The sequence below is a fragment of the Hippocampus bargibanti genome, linkage group LG08 (assembly GCF_051943395.1).
Source record: "Hippocampus bargibanti isolate YZ-2025 linkage group LG08, ASM5194339v1, whole genome shotgun sequence".
In the NCBI taxonomy this organism is placed as follows: Eukaryota; Metazoa; Chordata; class Actinopteri; order Syngnathiformes; family Syngnathidae; genus Hippocampus; species Hippocampus bargibanti.
This window is the reverse complement of record NC_142741.1, coordinates 4,485,633-4,503,968: the sequence shown is the minus strand read 5'-3', so window position 1 is coordinate 4,503,968 and position 18,336 is coordinate 4,485,633. Positions and strand designations below refer to the sequence as shown.

Sequence of the window (18,336 nt, the reverse complement as noted above, 5' to 3'; positions counted from 1 at the left end):
AGCTGCTACGCCACAATGTTTGGATGTTCTCCTACCGTATACTTTGACCAGGACGGTTGCGGACTTTTTGCCTGATGGGTTCTCCGCCTCCACAATGTATTTTCCAGAGTCATATCGGTCAACCTTCTCTACTATCAACATGGTGTAGCTGTCTGTGGTCTCGATGAAGCCACGGCTCTGCAGCTCCACACCCGTCTTCCTCCAGGACACAACTGGAGTCGGGCGCCCGCTAACAGTCACAAAAAGTCGTAGTGTTCCGCCAGCACGAAGACATACAGTCTTCTTCAGGTCCTCATCCAATTCCAGGTCGGGCATTTCTGGGAGGAGGCAGTGCCATCAGAGTCAGGAGGTCGCGTTATGAATGAAGCCCTCCGGAGCAGGACTTACCGATTCTCTCAAGGGGCTCGATCTCAGCGCTGGGTTCACTGAACTCTCCGGTGCCGTTGCTGTTGACAGCCGCCACCCTGAACCTGTATTTCTTATTGGCAACAAGACCGCCGGCTAGATACGCGTTGGTCTTGAGTGGCTTGGCCGTGGCACGGTACCACTGCTCAGAACCGTCCTCCAAGATTTCCACCACATAGCCGGTGACATCTGAGCCGCCGTCGTACATGGGTCTGGTCCAAGTCATGCTGACGCTGTGCTTGGTTGTGTCTGTGATGCGAGGTGCCGATGGGGGAGCTGGGGTGTCTACGAAGGGATGCAAGGTAGAAGTTTGAATGCACCAAAGTACCAGTACCCCAACGTCGCCATGGATTGGTACTTTATATCTAAAAATCAAGCAATGAAATCTTCTCACAGGTGGGATCTCTGAGGAGGATATAAGGTGAGGCGTCGCTGGGCTGGCTGTCTCCCGCCGCATTGACTGCCGTCACTCTGAACTGGTATTCGCTTCCCTCCAGCAGCCCCGTGATCTTGAGGCGGGTATCGTAGATGGTGTGTGTCTTATTGACCCGTGTCCACCTGATTGCCGAGAAAGAGCATGCATCATGAACAGGTAGAATGAAGCTGGAAAAACTGGAATAAAATAATCTAATAATCTATCCGACAATAGGATACGAAACTTTGACTTTGTAAAATTAAAGTAGGAACCATCAAAACTTTGAATTAGGGCATAGAACAAGTACATTAATATGTACAGCAATACATTGGGGAGACTTCAGCCGTCTCCCCAATGTATTGCTCTTTACAAGTTTCATTTTAATGTATTGAATAAACGACATGACTTTGTTTTTCATTTGGCAGCCTATCCTTTGGATGCACTCATTTTAGCCTTAAAGTGTTTATTGGTTTGAAATAAGTTGGAATTTTGTGTTGCCAAAGGACTCGTAGTTTTTCAGAAACCACTGCAATGTAAGGTACTCCTACTTCTCTCTTTTTATTATCTTCAGAATTTTTGGTTTCATTCCCTATTCTTTTCTTTTGACATTTGTTAAAAGACCACTGAGGATAACCACAGTTTGTGAGGGCTCTCCTGACATGTTTTGACTCCTTTTCTCTACCTTCGACACTTGTTGATATTAGTTTAGCCCTATGCTGGAGGGTTCTTATAACTTCTAGTTTGTGTTGTAGAGGGTGGTTAGATTCAAAAAGTAAGTATTGGTCAGTGTGCGTGGCCTTCCTAAAGACTTCTGTTTTTAGCGCTCTGTCCTCTTTTATAATTACTTGACATTTTTGCCTTGATATTCCATATTTAATAATAATAATAATAATAATAATAATAATAAAAATAAAATACATTTCATTTATAAGCGCCTTTCAAAACTCTTAAGGTCACTTTATAGTCACAGGATAAGTATTTCTGTGGGTGAGCAGTGGCAGCCACACTCGCCAGAGTTCACTCAACCCGGAAGTGACTCTGATAGAAAGCTAACTACTTAATAGATAACTAACAGATAGCTAGCAAAGATTTCACTCAACCCGGAAGTAACTCAGATAGAAAGCTAGCTAGCTAATAGATAGCTAACAGATAGCTAGTTAGGTCTTCACTCAACCCGGAAGTAACTCAGATAGAACACTAGCTAGCTAATAGATAGTTAACAGATAGCTAACGAGGCCTTCACTCAATCCGGAAGTAACTCAGATAGAAAGCTAGCTAACGAATAGAAAGCTAACAGATAGCTAGCCAGGCCTTCACTCAACCCGGAAGTAACACGGATAGAAAGCTAGCTAGCTAATAGACAGCTAACAGACAGCTAGTTAGGCCTTCATTCAACCCGGAAGTAACTCAGATAGAAAGCTAACTAGCTAATAAATAGCTAACAGATAGCTAGCCAGGCCTTCACTGAACCCGGAAGTAACTCGGATAGAAAGCTTTTTGCAGATGAGAAAATTGCTCAAACCTGGAGCTATTCTTCTCCCGTTTGTCCACAAGGTAATTCTTGATCTCGCTGCCTCCATCGCTTTCCGGTTTCAGCCACTCGATAATGACGTGTTCCTTGCCCACGGCTGTGGCATCCGGTGTGCCCGGTGGCGATGGCAACGCTGAAATACGGACAAATCAAGTCAGGGTTACATTCACAAACATGAACGTCTGTCCATCTTTTACAGGAAGGCCTTTTGAACTGAGGTCGCATAACTCGGTATGAGGAGTTTGGGACTCATGAGACTCCACTCGCTACAGACTTTCGGGAAACAAGTATATATATATATATATCTAGTGATACCTAGGCTTACAAACGCTTTAGCTTACAAACTTTTCACCTTATGAATATTAAATTTGCGAGAATATAATCTTGGCATCCAAACTAGTTTTCGGCAAACAAACACAACCACATGGAGCACCACGGTAGCTGGCGGACTAGTTTTCGTCACCGTCTTTCTTTGAGTGCGGATGTGGTTTGTTTTCGAGTGGAGTACTTTTGCTATTATTGGACCGAAACAGACCTCACCACAGGCTAGTGTTCAGCCGAAAAGGACACAAAACAAATTGACAGTCGGGCAAAAGACGTAGATCATCGAGGAATGCGTTTCTGTGACTTAGCGTCGCAGTACCAGTACGGCAATTTGCTACGTGTGGCTAAGGGTGTTTATCTGTTGTCGAAGCAACGGTCTCAGGCAATAGAAGAGGTTGAAAAACGTCTGTTGATTTGGATGAACGAAAAGCAGCTATCAGGGGACAGTACGAGTGAGGGTATTATCGCCGAGAAAGCACGTCAACTTCACTCGGATATCATCAAGAAGCAAGCTGGAAGTTCGTCAATGACCATCTCAAAGGTAAATAGAACGATTATATTATACAGTACAGTGTATTTCTTTAATGACAATACAATAGCACATTTATCCTACAAAAAATAAGGTGTAAATTGTATAGTTTTAAGGCTTATTTCGTAGAAAATTATCTTTTATCGTGAGACCTGAGAATGGATTCTTCTCATTTTAATGGTTTCTTATGGGAAATAAATGTTTAGAAGACAAACTTTTGGCCTTACACACACTTTCTGGGAACCAATTAAGTTCGTAAGCTGAGGTATCACTGTACTTAATATATCAGTGTAATGACCATGTACAAAGCGCATCTGTTGATTTTAATGCGTCCTGTGAGTTTTGAAGAAAATAGGACGTAAATCTCTTACTGTAAGCATTCCTGGCTATGACTGGCTCAGATTCCAGTGGAACACCTGGTCCATACTTGTTGACTCCCCGCACTCGGAAGATGTACTCGTTTCCCTTGATTAGTCGGGTACTGACACAGGACAAACTCTTGCACTCCGTCTCCACGATGACCCAGTTGAGGCGACTGGTCTCCCGGCGCTCCACGATGTAATGGCTGACAATGTCGCCTCCATCTTCCAGGGGGATCTTCCAGGCCACGGTGCACTTCTCCTCTGTTACTCTGCTGATCACGATCTTATCAGCTGGAGGCCCGGGAGTGTCTGGGAGACACGGAAAGATAGAATTGTGACTTTGATACATTAGCTTGTACGATAATAATAATAATAATAATAATAATAATAATAGTACCGGTAATACATTTCATTTGATTTCTAAGCACCCTTCAAAACTCTCAAGGTCACTTTTAGATCTTTAGAAAGCTATGAGATAGCCAGCCAGCAAGATAGCTAATGTGGCTATCTATTAGCTATCCATTAGCTAGCTGGCTAGCTAATACCTGTCTAGCTGGAAGCTGCCTAGCTGTTGGCTATCTGGCTATCTATTCGTTATTTATTTGCTATCTATTAGCTATCTAGCTAACTATTAGCTGTCTAGCTGTAAACTATCTAGCTGGCTAGCTGTTGGCTATCTGGCTATCTATTAACTATTGTTTTGCTATCCATTAGCTAGCTAGCTTTCTATCTATTTGAGTTACTTCAGGGTTGAGTGAACACTGGCGTGTGTGGCTGGCGCTGCTCACCCACAGAAAAACTTTATCCTGTGACTGTAAAGTGACCTTGAGAGTTTTTAAAGGCGCTTAGAAATCAAATGTATTATTATTATAGCAAGCTAGCTAATAGATACCCAGCTAACTAGCTAGGTAGCCAATAGATAGCCAGCTAACTAGCTAGATAACCAATAGATTGCTAATAGCTAGCTGGCTGGAAAGATAACTAATAGATAGCCAGATAGCTAGCCAGATAGCTAATAGATAGCTAAAAGATAGCCATAAGCCCAACACCGCCAATTAGTAGGCAATAGCTTATATCTAAAGTCCACAATAAGAAGCCTGTTACGGTTCAGATTTCATCAACTGACCCAGGACTTTAACGTTGACGGAAGCCATCTTGACTCCGTTCACATTCTTGACGGTCAGAATGTATTTGCCGCTGTCAAATCTGTCACAGTTCTTGATGACAGCCATTGCTCTGGTGCTTGTGTAAGTCAGCGAGTACTTTTCACCCAGCTCCAGGATACTGTCACCCTTGGACCAGTAAACGCTGGGTTCCGGTTTACCACCCACTGCACCGTCCAGGACAAGGTCGGAGCCGGCAGTGACAATGATAGTCTCGCCAATCAACTTGCTGTCCAAATCGGCTCGAGGAGGAGCTGAAGAAGGACAAAAACAATTTCACGGTACATTAAAAGCTACTCTGCTGTCTGTTTTGTATGTGTACGTAAAACCCTGTATTCTACCACGGATTTTAACCAATCACGGGCGGCTTTAACCGAAGGTCAGCTCTTATAAGCGGCTTCATATACTGGACGAAAGCCGCTTGTGCGCCATCTTGTGCATTTTCTGGGCTGCTACATCGGAGTTCAGATCTCCTTCACCGGTTTCATCGATTGCAGATGGCTCGAATTGATACGGAAGGACTTCTTTAATCAATTGCAAACATTTATGCTTTCTTCTTCAGAACTATTTGAATCATATTCATAACAACAAGAAAGGATCTTTTTTCCGAATCTGAACTGGCTGAAGCCATTGTTTTGATTCTGGAACAAGGCAGTTTGTGGGTGGGCCAATCCTAAATTGATGTCATGAACAAGGGGCGAGACTCCCCAGTTTCGAGCTTATTTGTGGCAGTTTTACACAACTTTAAGTCATTTTTATTGGTGTTTTGCATTTGACTAAAAATATCAGCCTGCGTGCTTTGGCTATTTTAAATGCAATAAAACGTTTTTCTGATGTCAGTTAGGAAACAAAAAAATGCTGTCGGTTGTCCTTTAAGTCCGAAATTACTGCAACTGTGGTAGCCCACGAAAACCACAAAATCAATTCAGTTTGGTATTTACAGTATTCGTCCTTGCAAGTCACGGGTCCGGTGGATGCGGAGGGTACGCTGTGGACCCCAGCGGCGTTTTTGGCAATGATGCGATATTGGAAGGTTTCTCCCTCTCCCAGGTTGGTGACAGTGAAGTAGTTCTCAGTTATGGTGGTGTAGTTGCACTTGAGCCAGCGGTTGTCGTCCCATTCGTCAGTACTATAGACTTTCCTCTCCACCACGTAGCCGACGATGTTGCTGCCACCGTCATTGATGGGCACGGTCCAACACAAGGACACGGAGGAGCGAGTGATGTCTGTCACCTGAGGGTGACCAGGTGGATCTGAGGAGAGGAGCAGGAGGATATGTTAACATATAGCTAATAGATAGCATATAGATAGCTAGTTAGGTAGCCAGCTAGATAGATAGCTAGATAGCCAGCTAGATAGCGAGATTACCGAGCTAATAGATAAGTAATAGATAGCTAGATAGATAGCTAATAGATCGCATATAGATGGCAAATAGATAGCTAGTTAGGTAGCCAGCTAAATAACTAGTTAGCAAATAGACATCAAATAAATATGGAGCAAGGTAGCCAGCTAGATAGATAGCTAGATAGCGAGATTACCTAGCTAATAGATAAATAGCTAGCTAGCTAGATAGCTCATAGATAGCATATAGATAGCAAATAGATAGCTAGTTAGGTAGCCAGCTAGATAGGTAGTTAGCAAATAGATATCAAATAGATATTTAGCAAGGTAGCCAGCTAGCTAGATACCCAGCTAGATAGCGAGTTTACCGAGCTAATAGATAACTAATAGATAGATAGCTAGTGAGGTAGCTAATAGATAGCATATAGATAGCAAATTGATAGCTAGTTAGGTAGCCAGCTAGATAGCTAGTTAGCAAATAGATATGTAGCAAGGTAGCCAGCTAGATAGATACCTAGATAGTGAGATTAGCAAACCACTCACCAACGGGGTTGTGTGCTACCACTGGTCTGGAGGCTTCACTGGCCTTACTAATTCCAGCAAGGTTCATGGCATAGACTCTAAACTGGTATTCCAGACCTTCAATCAGGCTGGACACCTTGTAGTGACAATCCAGACAAGGGAGCTTGTTCTCCCTCACCCACAGGATTGTATTCCGCTCTTTCTTCTCAATCCAGTAACCAGTCACCATGCTACCGCCATCAGCGTAGGGCACATCCCATTTGATGCTGATGGCATTGGCAGACACGGTCACTACATCCGGACGAGAAGGGGGACTTGGAGGAACTGCAGGGTGTAATCAAGAAGAATAGTGATTTTACCAAAAATACAGTTTTAGGGCATAGATACAGACATGTCCAAAACATACCGAAAGGATGTTCAATGACCACAGCAACAGACTCAATCGACTTGCTGACTCCAAACTTGTTTTCGGCGCACACTCTGAATGTGTATTCCAGGTACTTGGTCAGATGAGTGACCTTGATGGTGGTTCTCTTCACGCTTGAGTTGACCACTTGCCATGAGGCTGAACCCGACTCACGCTTCTCAACAATGTAGTTGCTGATTTCTGTGCCGCCATCGTCCGAGGGCTCAGACCAGGACAGTGAGCAGGAGTCAGAGGACACACCGGAAACCGCCACAGGGCCTGTGGGAGGGCTAGGTCTTCCAACCACCATCACTGTCACAGTAAAGGTCTTGGCTCCAGCAGCGTTCTCTAGAGTCAGGTAGTATTTGCCGCTGTCACTTCTCTTGCTGTCTTTCACCACCAGAGTGGTTCTCTCTTTGGTGTTCTTGATGGAGACTCTGTCTGTCTCCTTCAATTTCATCTCTTCCAGCCTCCACGTGACTTTTGGTGTTGGCCTGCCGCTGATGGGAATGTCAATGCTGAAAGTATTGGAGGTCTTGCAGCTGATGAGCTGGTTGGTGATGCCGCTGAGATCGGCGGTGGGTTCTGTGCGAGGTTCTTTGATGAGCACGGAGGTTAAAGTTGCCTGAGGTTCACTAATGCCGGCGTCATTCTTGGCCTTGACTCGAAATTCGTACTGTGTGTTATCAATCAGACCTTCTATGAGCATCTTAAGGGATTTCGTCTCCCCAGCAACAGACCAGGACTGTTTGTCCTCGGCTCGGAACTCCACTATGTACCCTGTGATGTGACTACCACCGTCATGCTCAGGCTTCAGCCACACCAGTGAAGCTGTGGAACTACTGGTGTCCACAACGTCTACTCTCTTTGGCGGAGCGGGTTCTTCTGTTGCCATGATGGGGTCAGTCATCTCGTGAGGCTCCCCCTGGCCATACTGGTTAACTGCGATCACTCTGAAGAGGTATGATACACCTGTATCCAGACCTGTTACCCTGATCATCTGGCGGGAGCACTTGGTGCTGACCTCTTGCCACGCGAGGCGGCTGGCCTCACGCTTGTCCACAATATAATGTTGGATACGCGAGCCACCGTCATTGCTCGGGGCATCCCACATCATGGTTAAGGCCCCACGTGTGACATCCTTGAATGTGAAGGCGCCCGGAGGTCCTGGGGTGTCCAGGACTTTCACGGTAAATGTAATGGACTTGCGCCCGCTGTTGTTTTCAAGGGAGAGTGTGTATTTGCCAGCCTCGTAGCGCGTGCAGCCCTCAATGGTCAGTGTCGAGTGGGAATCAGTGCTGCTGATATCGGCCATCACCGGCAGTTCGCCATCCACGCGAGACCAGGTGGGCAGAGGAGTTGGTTTGCCTCGGAATGCCACGTGAAGGGAGATGGTGCCGCCATTTTTCACTGTATGCGTCTGCTTGAAGTTGGCATCGATGTCAAACTCGGGGGATGTTAGCCTATCTAGAGCCTGCACAGCATTGGGCATCACGGATGATTCCCCTTCCCCAGACCCATTCACAGCGTTGATCCTAAACTTATAAAGTTCACCGGCAACTAGTCCCTTGGCGGTGTAACGGTTGTGAATGCAGGTCTGGCTGTTAACTCTATGCCACTCTTCAAGACTGGCCTTGCACATGTCAATATTGTAGCCAATGATCGGTAGGCCACCATCAAAGACAGGCTTCGTCCATTCCAGGGTCACAGAGGATTTGGTGGAGTCAATAACCTGATGGACGCACAGAGGACAGTTATGCTTTATTCATGCTGACATCTGGGGTCTCTTTACGGTCTCGATGCCAACCAACCTTGATCAGTGTGGGAGCACTGGGAGAACTGGTCGGCTCTCTGCATTTAAAGAGCCTGGATGTACCACTGGCTGGCCCAATACCGGCGCCGTTCTCAGCCATGACGCGGAACTCATACTCATTGCCCTCTGTAAGGTTGGCGACTCTGTGTCTGAGCTCTGTGATGGGCCTTTTGGCAGAGACCTTCACCCAGCGCAGACTCTTCTTCTCACGTCTCTCCAAGATATAGTGTTTGATCTCGTTGCCCCCATCTGACCTAGGCCTGGTCCAGCACAAGGTGATGCTGTTGCCGGTCAGATGCGTAGAATCGGGCGTACCAGGTGCCTCAGGCACAGCTGTAAACAGGCATAGACATAAACCGGTTGACACGAGGTACCAACGACACAAAAAGTCTTTCAAGCAGACTTACTGTATTGCATCTTTGCAACGAACGGCAAAGAGTCCAGTGGTTTGCCAACACCAAACTTGTTGACAGCAGAAATTCTAAACTGGTACTCATTGCCCTTAATGAGGTTGGTGGCGCTGAAAGAGCAGGCTTCACACTTAGAGTTGACCAATGCCCAGGAAAGCCGAGACGTCTCCCTCTTCTCGACAACATAGTGGGTGATAGCAGCGCAACCGTCATTTTCCGGAGGTTTCCACCAGACTGAGCACTTTTCGCCAGTGATGCCGGTAAAACGGATAGGACCCTCAACTGGTCCAGGAGTATCTGAGAAGACATCGAATGGGTAAATCCTTCAAAAATGGATCAATCAGAGGGTGCAGTTGTCATTGGGAACGTCACCCTGAGAATATAGTTACCATGTACTCTGACTGTGACGTCAGCTTTCTTGGCACCAGAGCTGTTCTTGGCCTCCACAGTGTAGACGCCACGGTGGTTCCTGTCGGCTTCGCGAACAAATAGGCAGCTGATACCAATACCAGCTGTAATGTCGATATCAATCATAGTCCTCTTGTCAATCTCTTTTCCATCCTTGTACCACACAACTTGTGGTACTGGACGACCGGAGATGTTACAGCTAAGCTTGATGTTGTCTCCAGCCTTCAGTGACAGCTTCTGATCAGAGCACCAATTGATCTCTGGAGGGACTGCAAATTTCAAAAAAAGAGCTGGTTAGCATTTGTAAACTAAAAATCCTTTTTTTTTACAAACAAGAATGTATACCGCTCTCATCCTTGGTCATGATGTATCCTGAGGAGTTGGATGGGGGGCTGACAGTGCCCACAGCATTCCGGGCGACCACCCTAAATTCAAACCTGTCTCCGGCGGACAGACCAGTCACAGTGAATTGGGTCTCATTGATATCAATAAAGTTGCAGCGTAGCCATTTCCCTCTGCCTTGGCGCCTGTCAACGCTGTAGGCCACAATCTTACTCCCGCCGTCTCGCTTGGGGATGTCCCATTTTAAGGTGACAGAGTCCCGAGTCACGTCAATGCAGACTGGGGTGCCAGGTGGATCTAAAGAGGATTTCTCAAAATGTCAGGTCAAGCATGACTTCGAAGAACAAATACAGTGATATCTTGGCTTATTAACTTAATTGGTTCCCAGAAAGTGTGTGTCAGTCGAAAAGTGTGTATTCCAATCATTAATTTCCCATAGGGAACCATTAAAATGAGAATAATCCGTTCCCAGGTCCCCATAAAACAACACTTTCAACTAAATAAGCCTTAAAACTACACACAATATAACATATTTTATGTATAATAAGTGTGTGATGGCATTGTAATAAAAGAAATAAACTGGACTGTCTAATAAAGTCGTTTTATTGACCTTTGTGATGGTCGTTGATGGCTTGATGGAATGGATAGCGTTTTGTACAAAGTGTCTCAAGGAGCTCTGGGTTGTACATCTTAGAGGTTGTGATATTGCAATAGCAACAGATGCAGGCAGACACACTAGAAATTTCATTCATAGCTGGTTCCCTTGCTTGTATGTTCTGTTCAAATTGTACAGATGGCTTGTGTGGGTTCTTTGTGGAGCCTGACTGATGGGATATTTTAACCTTGCAGTCTACACTTTGCCATTGAACTGTCAAGAAAGTTGAAACGAGTCCAAATTTTACTCTTTTCTATCCATTGTCTCACCATTTCACTTTGTTTTTTTTCCACTTGTTTTTTGGTTTCAAGGTCTGTCATCTCCCTTTCGTGTGTGCATGTGTTTCTGTAACCCCTCCCCCGCTCACTGCTGCATGTGTCCCCGCCCTCCTCTACCACGGATCACGTGCGGCTTTAACCGAAGACTGGGGGCAGGGATTAGAGGGAAAAAAGCCTGCTGCCATTTCAGGAGCTCCAATAAGCGGCTCGTTCGCGAACGACACATCACTCATTGCGGCGCTCCGTCTGTTTCCCGAAAACTCGTTCATATGCCAAGATTCTAGTCTCGCCAATTTAACGTTCGTAAGGCGAAATGTTTGTTAGCTAAAGCGTTCGTAAGCTGAGGTATCACTGTACAATTATGAGCGTGCAGGTCACCAGTACTTACCAACGGGGGAGATCGTGAGCGTGTGTTTGCTTTGTTCGCTAACAGGGCTGAGTCCGGCATTGTTCTCTGCAAAGACTCTGAAAGAGTACTCGAGACCCTCCAAAAGACTGATAATCCTGTACTCTTTATTGGAGATGATGGTGGAGTTCACCTTCTGCCACAGAAGACTATTCCTGTCTTTTTTCTCGACGTGGTAGCCAAGAATGGGGGATCCCCCATCAAACCCTGGAGCTTCCCACCGAATGGTCACGCCATCGCTGGTCACGTTGTAGGCAACTGGCTTTCCAGGAGCACCGGGAGGTTTGTATTGATGCTGAGCAAGTACCTCTGTGGAGATGAGTGGATCACTGACTCCGTATTTATTCTCTGCACGTACTCTGAACTGGTACACGGTTCCCTTCACCAGGTTTGGAACCTTGAAGGATGTTCTGACCACACTTGAGCAGACCATCTTCCAATTGGCCTGGGAAGTCTCGCGCTTCTCCACACTGTAGCAAGTAATCTCACCCCCTCCGTTGTCTTTGGGCTCATTCCAAGAGATGATAATATTCTGGGCCTTGATCTCATCAAAGTGGATCGGACCAATGGGCACAGAGGGGGGCCCAAGAACGGTTACCTCAACGTCAAAGTAGTTCTTTACCGTTCTGTTGTCTAGAGCTAAAGTATACTGGCCTGCATGTGCCTTTTGGGCACCTCTAACTGTAACAGCGGTCTTGTTGTCAGTGGTCCTGAAGCGGATCTTCTCACTTTCCTTAAGAGGCAAATTGTCTTTCAGCCAACTGATGGCAGGCCTGGGTTTTCCCTTGAAGGGGAGCTCAATGTGGATGTTCTGACCGACACGAACAGCTAGCTCTCCATTAGGGTAGTCATCGAGGCACGCCTCGGGTGGAATGATGAAATCCATAACTGTGATTGGGCCAATCTGTGAGAAGTCACTGGTGCCCTTCTCATTCTTTGCATAGACCCTGAAGTTCATCTCAGAATCCTCTTCTAGACCGACCACTTCACATGTACAGTGCTTACAAGTTGTAGCAAAAGTCCAGCTGACATTGTTCTCATTTCTTTTCTCAATTACGTACTCAGAGATGTGGCTGCCGCCATCATGGTCGGGTCTGGCCCACTGCAGTGTGACGGAGGACCTTGTGGAGTCCAGCATGACCAGGTCTTTAACCGCACCAGGGGTCTCAGTGGCTCTGACAGGCTCCGAGGTCTCGTAGGTCTCACCCACACCAAACTCGTTTTCAGCTGATACGCGGAAGAAATAAGCAATGTCCTCCTCCAGGTTCGACACTTTGAAGCTCGTACTGGTGCACTTGTCTGTGACCATTTGGTAGGCTTTCATGGTGGAGCCCTTCTTCTCGACAATGTATTTAGTGATTGGTGAACCGCCATCAATGAGAGGAGCCTCCCAACTCAGAGTCAATTTTCCTCTGGTCACATTTTTAACCAATAATTTTTGGCAAGTGGACGGACTGTCAAGGACCTTGAGGGAAACTGTGATGATCTTTGGCTCTCCTACGCCATTCTCAATCTCCAGCAGGTACTTGCCGCAGTCGTCGCGAGTGACCTTGGGAATTAGAAGGGTGGTGGAGCGCTCTGTGCTGGTGATGTTGTAGCGCGTGTCGGCTGCAATGTTGCGTTCACCACGACGCCAAGTGACACCAGGGGTGGGGCGTCCTTTCAGAGGAATGAATACCTCTACGTCGCGCCCTGCTCGGACGGTATATTGGGTGGTCATGGGAATATCCAAGTCCACGTCAGCCTCCTCTGTTGGTAGAGAAATTCACACAAAGATTTGACAACTAGTCAACTTCATACTCTGATGGTTTTCTTTTGGAGAATGTACAAACCCAAGATATCCTTGGCTTGCACAGGCTGGTACATCTTTATATCTTCTCCTTTGCCCATGCAATTGACAGCGGAAACTCTGAAGAAGTAGTAGGTTGCTGGTTTGAGGTGAGAAACCACATACTCGCAGGTCTGAACCTGGGGGTTGACTATGGTCCACTCCCGCTCCTCTGTGTTCATTTGCTCCAAAATATAGTGTGTGATCTCGCTGCCACCATCGTACACAGGCTTCTCCCATCCAAGAGTGATGGAGGTCTTTGTGGAGTCCTCCACACGCAATTTGGATGGCTCCCCAGGAAGATCTAATGGGAAACAAAGCATCCGATACCTATGGTGGTGGAAAGGCATTTGTCGAACATGTCACAGGGAGAGCAAATATATACCTATAGGATCATAGGCCTTGTACAATTCGGAGGCCTCGGAGTAGTTTCCTGCTCCGGCCTTGTTGACAGCGCATACTCTGTACTGGTATTCGTTGTTCTCCACAAGGCCGGTGACCTTTTGCCTGGTGTCTCTGATGGTGCCTTTCACCACCTGAATAATGAAGCACAGTCGGGCATTAGCTTTCCAGCTGTTACGAGTGATGAAAAGTGTCTTATCGTTTTCCGCAAACCAACCTTGAACCACTGGAGACTCTTTTTTTCTCTCTTCTCCAGGTAATAACCGTCAATGTCGCTGCCTCCGTTCAGAGCTGGTCTCTCCCAAATCACTGTCATGGTTGATCTGGTGATCATGGAGACTTGAGGTTTGGATGGCTCACTGGGAGGAACTGTCAAAACGAACACAATGGTTCTTATACACGGTAGGGGTCACAAGTCATGCATCGTTTTTTAAATTCGGTTTTCGGACCAAAAGCATTCTTGGCGATGACGGGCATAGATTCCAGAGGGTCACCGATGCCATATTTGTTGACCCCGCGGACTCTGAAGATATATTCGTTGCCCTGGATGAGCCTGGACACGTTGACAATGCAATCAACAAGTTTCTCCGAGATGATGGACCACATGACTCTGCTGGTCTCCCTCTTTTCCACAATGTAGTGCGTCACCATGGCACCGGCCTCGTCAGCAGGAGGAGACCACATGATGGTGATGTTGTCGGCGGTCACCTTCTTAAACTGGATCTCTCCAGCAGGGGGCCCTGGTCTGTCTGTAAATTGGAAGCAAGGGGATTGTTCATATTGTGACCTAAAAATAATTACAGTGATACCCTGGCTTACGAACTTAATTGGTTCCCAGACAGAGTGTGTAAGGCAAAAAGTGTGTATCCCAAACATTAATTCCCCATAGGAAACCATTAAAATGAGAATAATCGATTCCCAGGTCCCCATAAAATATAATTTTCCACTTTCTAATTTTCTGAGCGTTAAAACTACACAAAATATACCTTATTTTATATTTAATTAATGTTCTGTGGGATTGTAATTAAAGAAATAAACTGTACTATGTAATAAAGTCATTTTATTGACCTTTGTGATGGTCGTTGATAGCTTGATGGAATGGGGTGGCCATCTTGAGGAATGATTCCTAAGCTTTGGCAGTTTCATCGTCAGAACTGGCTGCCTCACCATGACGAATGACACTATGAATCCCTGTAAGATGCTGAAAGTTGTCGAACCATCCATGGCTAGCCCTGAAATCACCAATGACGAACTTCCAGGTTGCCGCTTGACAATATCCAAGTGAAGTTGCCATGCTTTCTCAGCGATAATTTTACCTAGTTCCTCATCAATTGTGTTCTGTTTAGCTGGGTTGATAGCTTTTTGCATCAAGTGTACAGATGGCTTGTGCGGGTTATTTGTGGAGCATGATTGATGGGATATTTTAACCTTGCAGTCTACACTCTGCCTTTGAACTATCAAAAACGTTGAAATGAGTCAAAATTTATCAATAAAGTTGAAACGAGTCCATATTTCACTGTTTTCTATCCATTTTCTCACTCTTTCTCTGTCGTCTACCTATCTATTTAATATTTGCAGCTCTGTGTTTCTGTAACCCCCCCTCACTGTTGCATTCTTGACCAATCATGTGCGGCTTTAACCGAAGACTAGGGGTGGGAATAGAGGACAAAAAAAGTTGGCTGCCGTTTCCTTGTTAGGAGGACGGGCTCATTCGCGAACAACACATCACTCATTGTGGCGCCGAAAAATAGTTTGTATGCCAAGATTACATTCTCGTGAATTTAACGTTCGTAAGCCGAAAACTTTGTGAGCCAAGGCATTCGTAAGCAGAGGTATCGCTGTACATTTGACAATTGATTTGAAGTACCTTGGATGAGCAATCTGACAACCGCACAGGCTGAACCCAAGGAGTTCTTGACCTTGACTTCATAGGTACCAGTGTTCAGGCGCGAGGTGTCCCTCAGGACCAAAGTTGTGGATTCAAAGGTGTGTTTAAAGGCCAGTTGGGGACCGGCTTTGAGTTCTCTTCCATCTTTGAGCCACTCAATGGTTGGTGAAGGCTTCGCAGTGACATTGAACTTGAGTTCGACATCCGATCCTGCCCTATGCTTCACCTCATTCAAGTACTCTGCCGGTATTTCGATTTGTGGTGCACCTGAATGGGAGAAATACATCTTATCAAAATGCGTGCCAAGCAGTATAACCTTTCAAATATAGTTTTACGTACCAAAGTTGTCAAGGCATGTGGCAGGTCCAGCTGTCATGGAAGGATTGCTCACTGAGCCTACCGCGTTCTTGGCCATTACCCTAAACTCGTAAGTATGATCTTGAATCAGACCAGTCACGGTGTAGCGTGTGTCTTTGATGTTAGTCAGGTTTGCCTTGGACCACCTGCCACCGACTCCTTCTCTCTTCTCCACCACGTAGCCCGTAATCTGGGATCCCCCGTCAAAGTTAGGCACCTGCCAGACCAGGCTGATGGAGTTCTTGGTGATATCACTAATGCGTAAATTGGAGGGGGGTTCTGCCGGAAGACATTTGGCGCTCATAAAAAAAAACACTGCGGCTATGCAAAAAGTCACAAAGAACAAGTTTCAGACTCTGTGACTTACCACAGGCGTCAATTGCCAGCACTGGATCAGAAGCCCTGCTGAATTCACTGATTCCAGCAGCGTTCTCGGCTGCCACCTTGAACTCATAAATGAGTCCGGCGTGAATGTTTGTGACCTTAAAGTGAGTGGCTCGGATAACCATCCTGTTAACTTTTTGCCACAGAATGCTGTTCTTGTCTTTCATCTGGAGATGGTAGCCAAAAACATGACTGCCGCCGTCTGACTTGGGCTCCTTCCAGGCCACGCTAATGGTCTCCCTGGTCACAGCAGTGACCTCTGGAATGGATGGTGCTTCAGGCAAGGCTACGAGATGACAAAGAGTTATGAGGGTGGTGTCATTCTCAGGCACGCAATAATAATAATAATAATAATAATAATAATAATAATAATAATAATAATACATTTCATTTGTAAGCGCCTTTCAAAACTCTCAAGGTCACTTTACAGTCACTGGATCAGTTTTTCTGTGGGTGCCACACACGCCAGCGTTCACTCAACCCGGAAAAACTAAAATAAATAAACAACTATCGAGCTAGCCAATAGATAGCCAGACAACTAGCCAGCTAGCCACTAGATAGCTACTAGTTTGCCAGCCACCTAGCTAGCTAGTAGATAGCTAATAGATAGCCAGCTAACCAGCCAGATAGTCAACAGATAGCCAATAGATAGCCAGCCAACTAGCCAGCCAGCCAGCTACCAGATAGCCAACAGATAGCCAGCCAGCTAGCTAACAGATGGCCAATAGATAGACAGCCAACTAGCCAGCTAGATAGCTAATAGATATCCAACAGATAGCCAGCCAGCTAGCTAACAGATAGCCAATAAATAGCCAGCCATCAGATAGCCAACAGATAGCCAGCTAGCTAGCTAGCTAATAGATAGTCAACAGATAGCCAGCCAACCAGCCAGCTAGCCACCAGGTAGCCAATTGACAGCCAGCCATCGAGCTAGCTAATGGATAGCTAATAGATACAATGATCCCCCCCTTCTCCGTTGCCCAACCTTACACTTTCAAGCCTTCTACATCTCCTTCATCTTTTTCTTCTTCATTGAAAGGCCAAAATAAAACAATGCCCACTTACTGTAAGGGAGGCTAATGGCAATGGGTGGCGAGTCTAGGTGCTCGCTGATTCCGTATCTGTTCTCAGCCATAATCCTGAACTGGTACTCCAGGCCCGTTGTAAGCTTCTGGATCTTGATGGTGCAGCGAGCCACAGCAGAGGAGACGTCTGTCCAGCTGGCCGTGGTGGTCTCCCTCTTTTGGATGATGTAGTTTGTGATGGGGCTGCCACCCTCATAGGCGGGCGGAAGCCACTTCAGACTCACGCTGTCCTCCGTGATGTCAAACAGCTCTACAGGTCCCAGTGGAACACTGGGCCTGTCCAGAACCACAATGTTGACAAAAGACTTGGTGGTGCCACTTGAGTTGGAAGCCAGAATATCGTAACGTCCAGAGTCTCCTGCGATGCTCTCGCGCAACGTGATCTTGATGCTGTCGGGAGTGACTTCGGAGTTGAACCTCATGGTTGACTTCAGTATCACATTGTCCTTGGAAAGAGTCACCTTGGGCAGTGGCCTGCCTGTCAGGGGAATCTCACATTTGAGAGTGGAGCCAGCTCTGACATACACCGTGTTGTGGGGGAAGTTCTTCATCACGACCTCAGGAGATTCTTCAGAAAAGAAATTTGAAACACGACATGTCATGTCAGACAAAACCGAGGAATGGCTCGGACTTTGTGAAATACAATGATAGCTCGGCTCACGAACTTAATTGGTTCCCAGACAGAGTGTGTAAAGCGAAAGTGTGTATCCCAAACATTAATTTCCCATAGGCGACCATTGAAAGGAGAATAATCGTTCCCAGGTCCCCAGAAAACATAATTTTCTACTTTCTAATTTTCTAAGCCTTAAAACTACACAAAATATACCTTATTTTATGTATAATTAATGTGCTACGGTATTGTAATGAAAGAAATAAACTGCACTGTATAATAAAGTTGTTTTAATTACCTTCGTGATGGTAATTGATGGCTTGATGGAATGCAGTGGCCATCTTAAGGATTGATTCCTTGTAAGCTGTGGCAGCTTTGTGGTCAGAACTGACTGCTTCACCATGACGAATGACACTATGAATCCCTGTACGACGCTTAAAGTTCTCAAACCATCCGTGGCGAGCCTTGAAAT

General features: G+C 46.0%; 1 protein-coding gene across 20 annotated transcripts in view; it reads right to left on the bottom strand.

The window, feature by feature from the left end:
- Window positions 1-18,336, bottom strand: part of ttn.2 (titin, tandem duplicate 2) — a 228,432-nt gene that overhangs the window by 15,990 nt on the left and 194,106 nt on the right. For all 20 annotated transcript variants that reach the window (XM_089002824.1, XM_089002838.1, XM_089002836.1 and 17 more), the window contains 22 exons: window positions 17,235-17,822; window positions 16,153-16,455; window positions 15,768-16,064; window positions 15,408-15,695; window positions 13,990-14,289; window positions 13,758-13,909; window positions 13,524-13,674; window positions 13,143-13,442; window positions 11,293-13,059; window positions 9,975-10,268; window positions 9,611-9,898; window positions 9,219-9,518; window positions 8,810-9,144; window positions 6,999-8,730; window positions 6,614-6,916; window positions 5,671-5,982; window positions 4,693-4,983; window positions 3,576-3,875; window positions 2,343-2,484; window positions 800-963; window positions 388-690; window positions 36-317 (listed from right to left, as the gene is read on the bottom strand). In XM_089002824.1, the coding sequence (XP_088858950.1) occupies window positions 36-317; window positions 388-690; window positions 800-963; window positions 2,343-2,484; window positions 3,576-3,875; window positions 4,693-4,983; window positions 5,671-5,982; window positions 6,614-6,916; window positions 6,999-8,730; window positions 8,810-9,144; window positions 9,219-9,518; window positions 9,611-9,898; window positions 9,975-10,268; window positions 11,293-13,059; window positions 13,143-13,442; window positions 13,524-13,674; window positions 13,758-13,909; window positions 13,990-14,289; window positions 15,408-15,695; window positions 15,768-16,064; window positions 16,153-16,455; window positions 17,235-17,822 (9,192 nt within the window). The remainder of the gene's footprint in view (window positions 1-35; window positions 318-387; window positions 691-799; window positions 964-2,342; window positions 2,485-3,575; window positions 3,876-4,692; window positions 4,984-5,670; window positions 5,983-6,613; window positions 6,917-6,998; window positions 8,731-8,809; window positions 9,145-9,218; window positions 9,519-9,610; window positions 9,899-9,974; window positions 10,269-11,292; window positions 13,060-13,142; window positions 13,443-13,523; window positions 13,675-13,757; window positions 13,910-13,989; window positions 14,290-15,407; window positions 15,696-15,767; window positions 16,065-16,152; window positions 16,456-17,234; window positions 17,823-18,336) is intronic.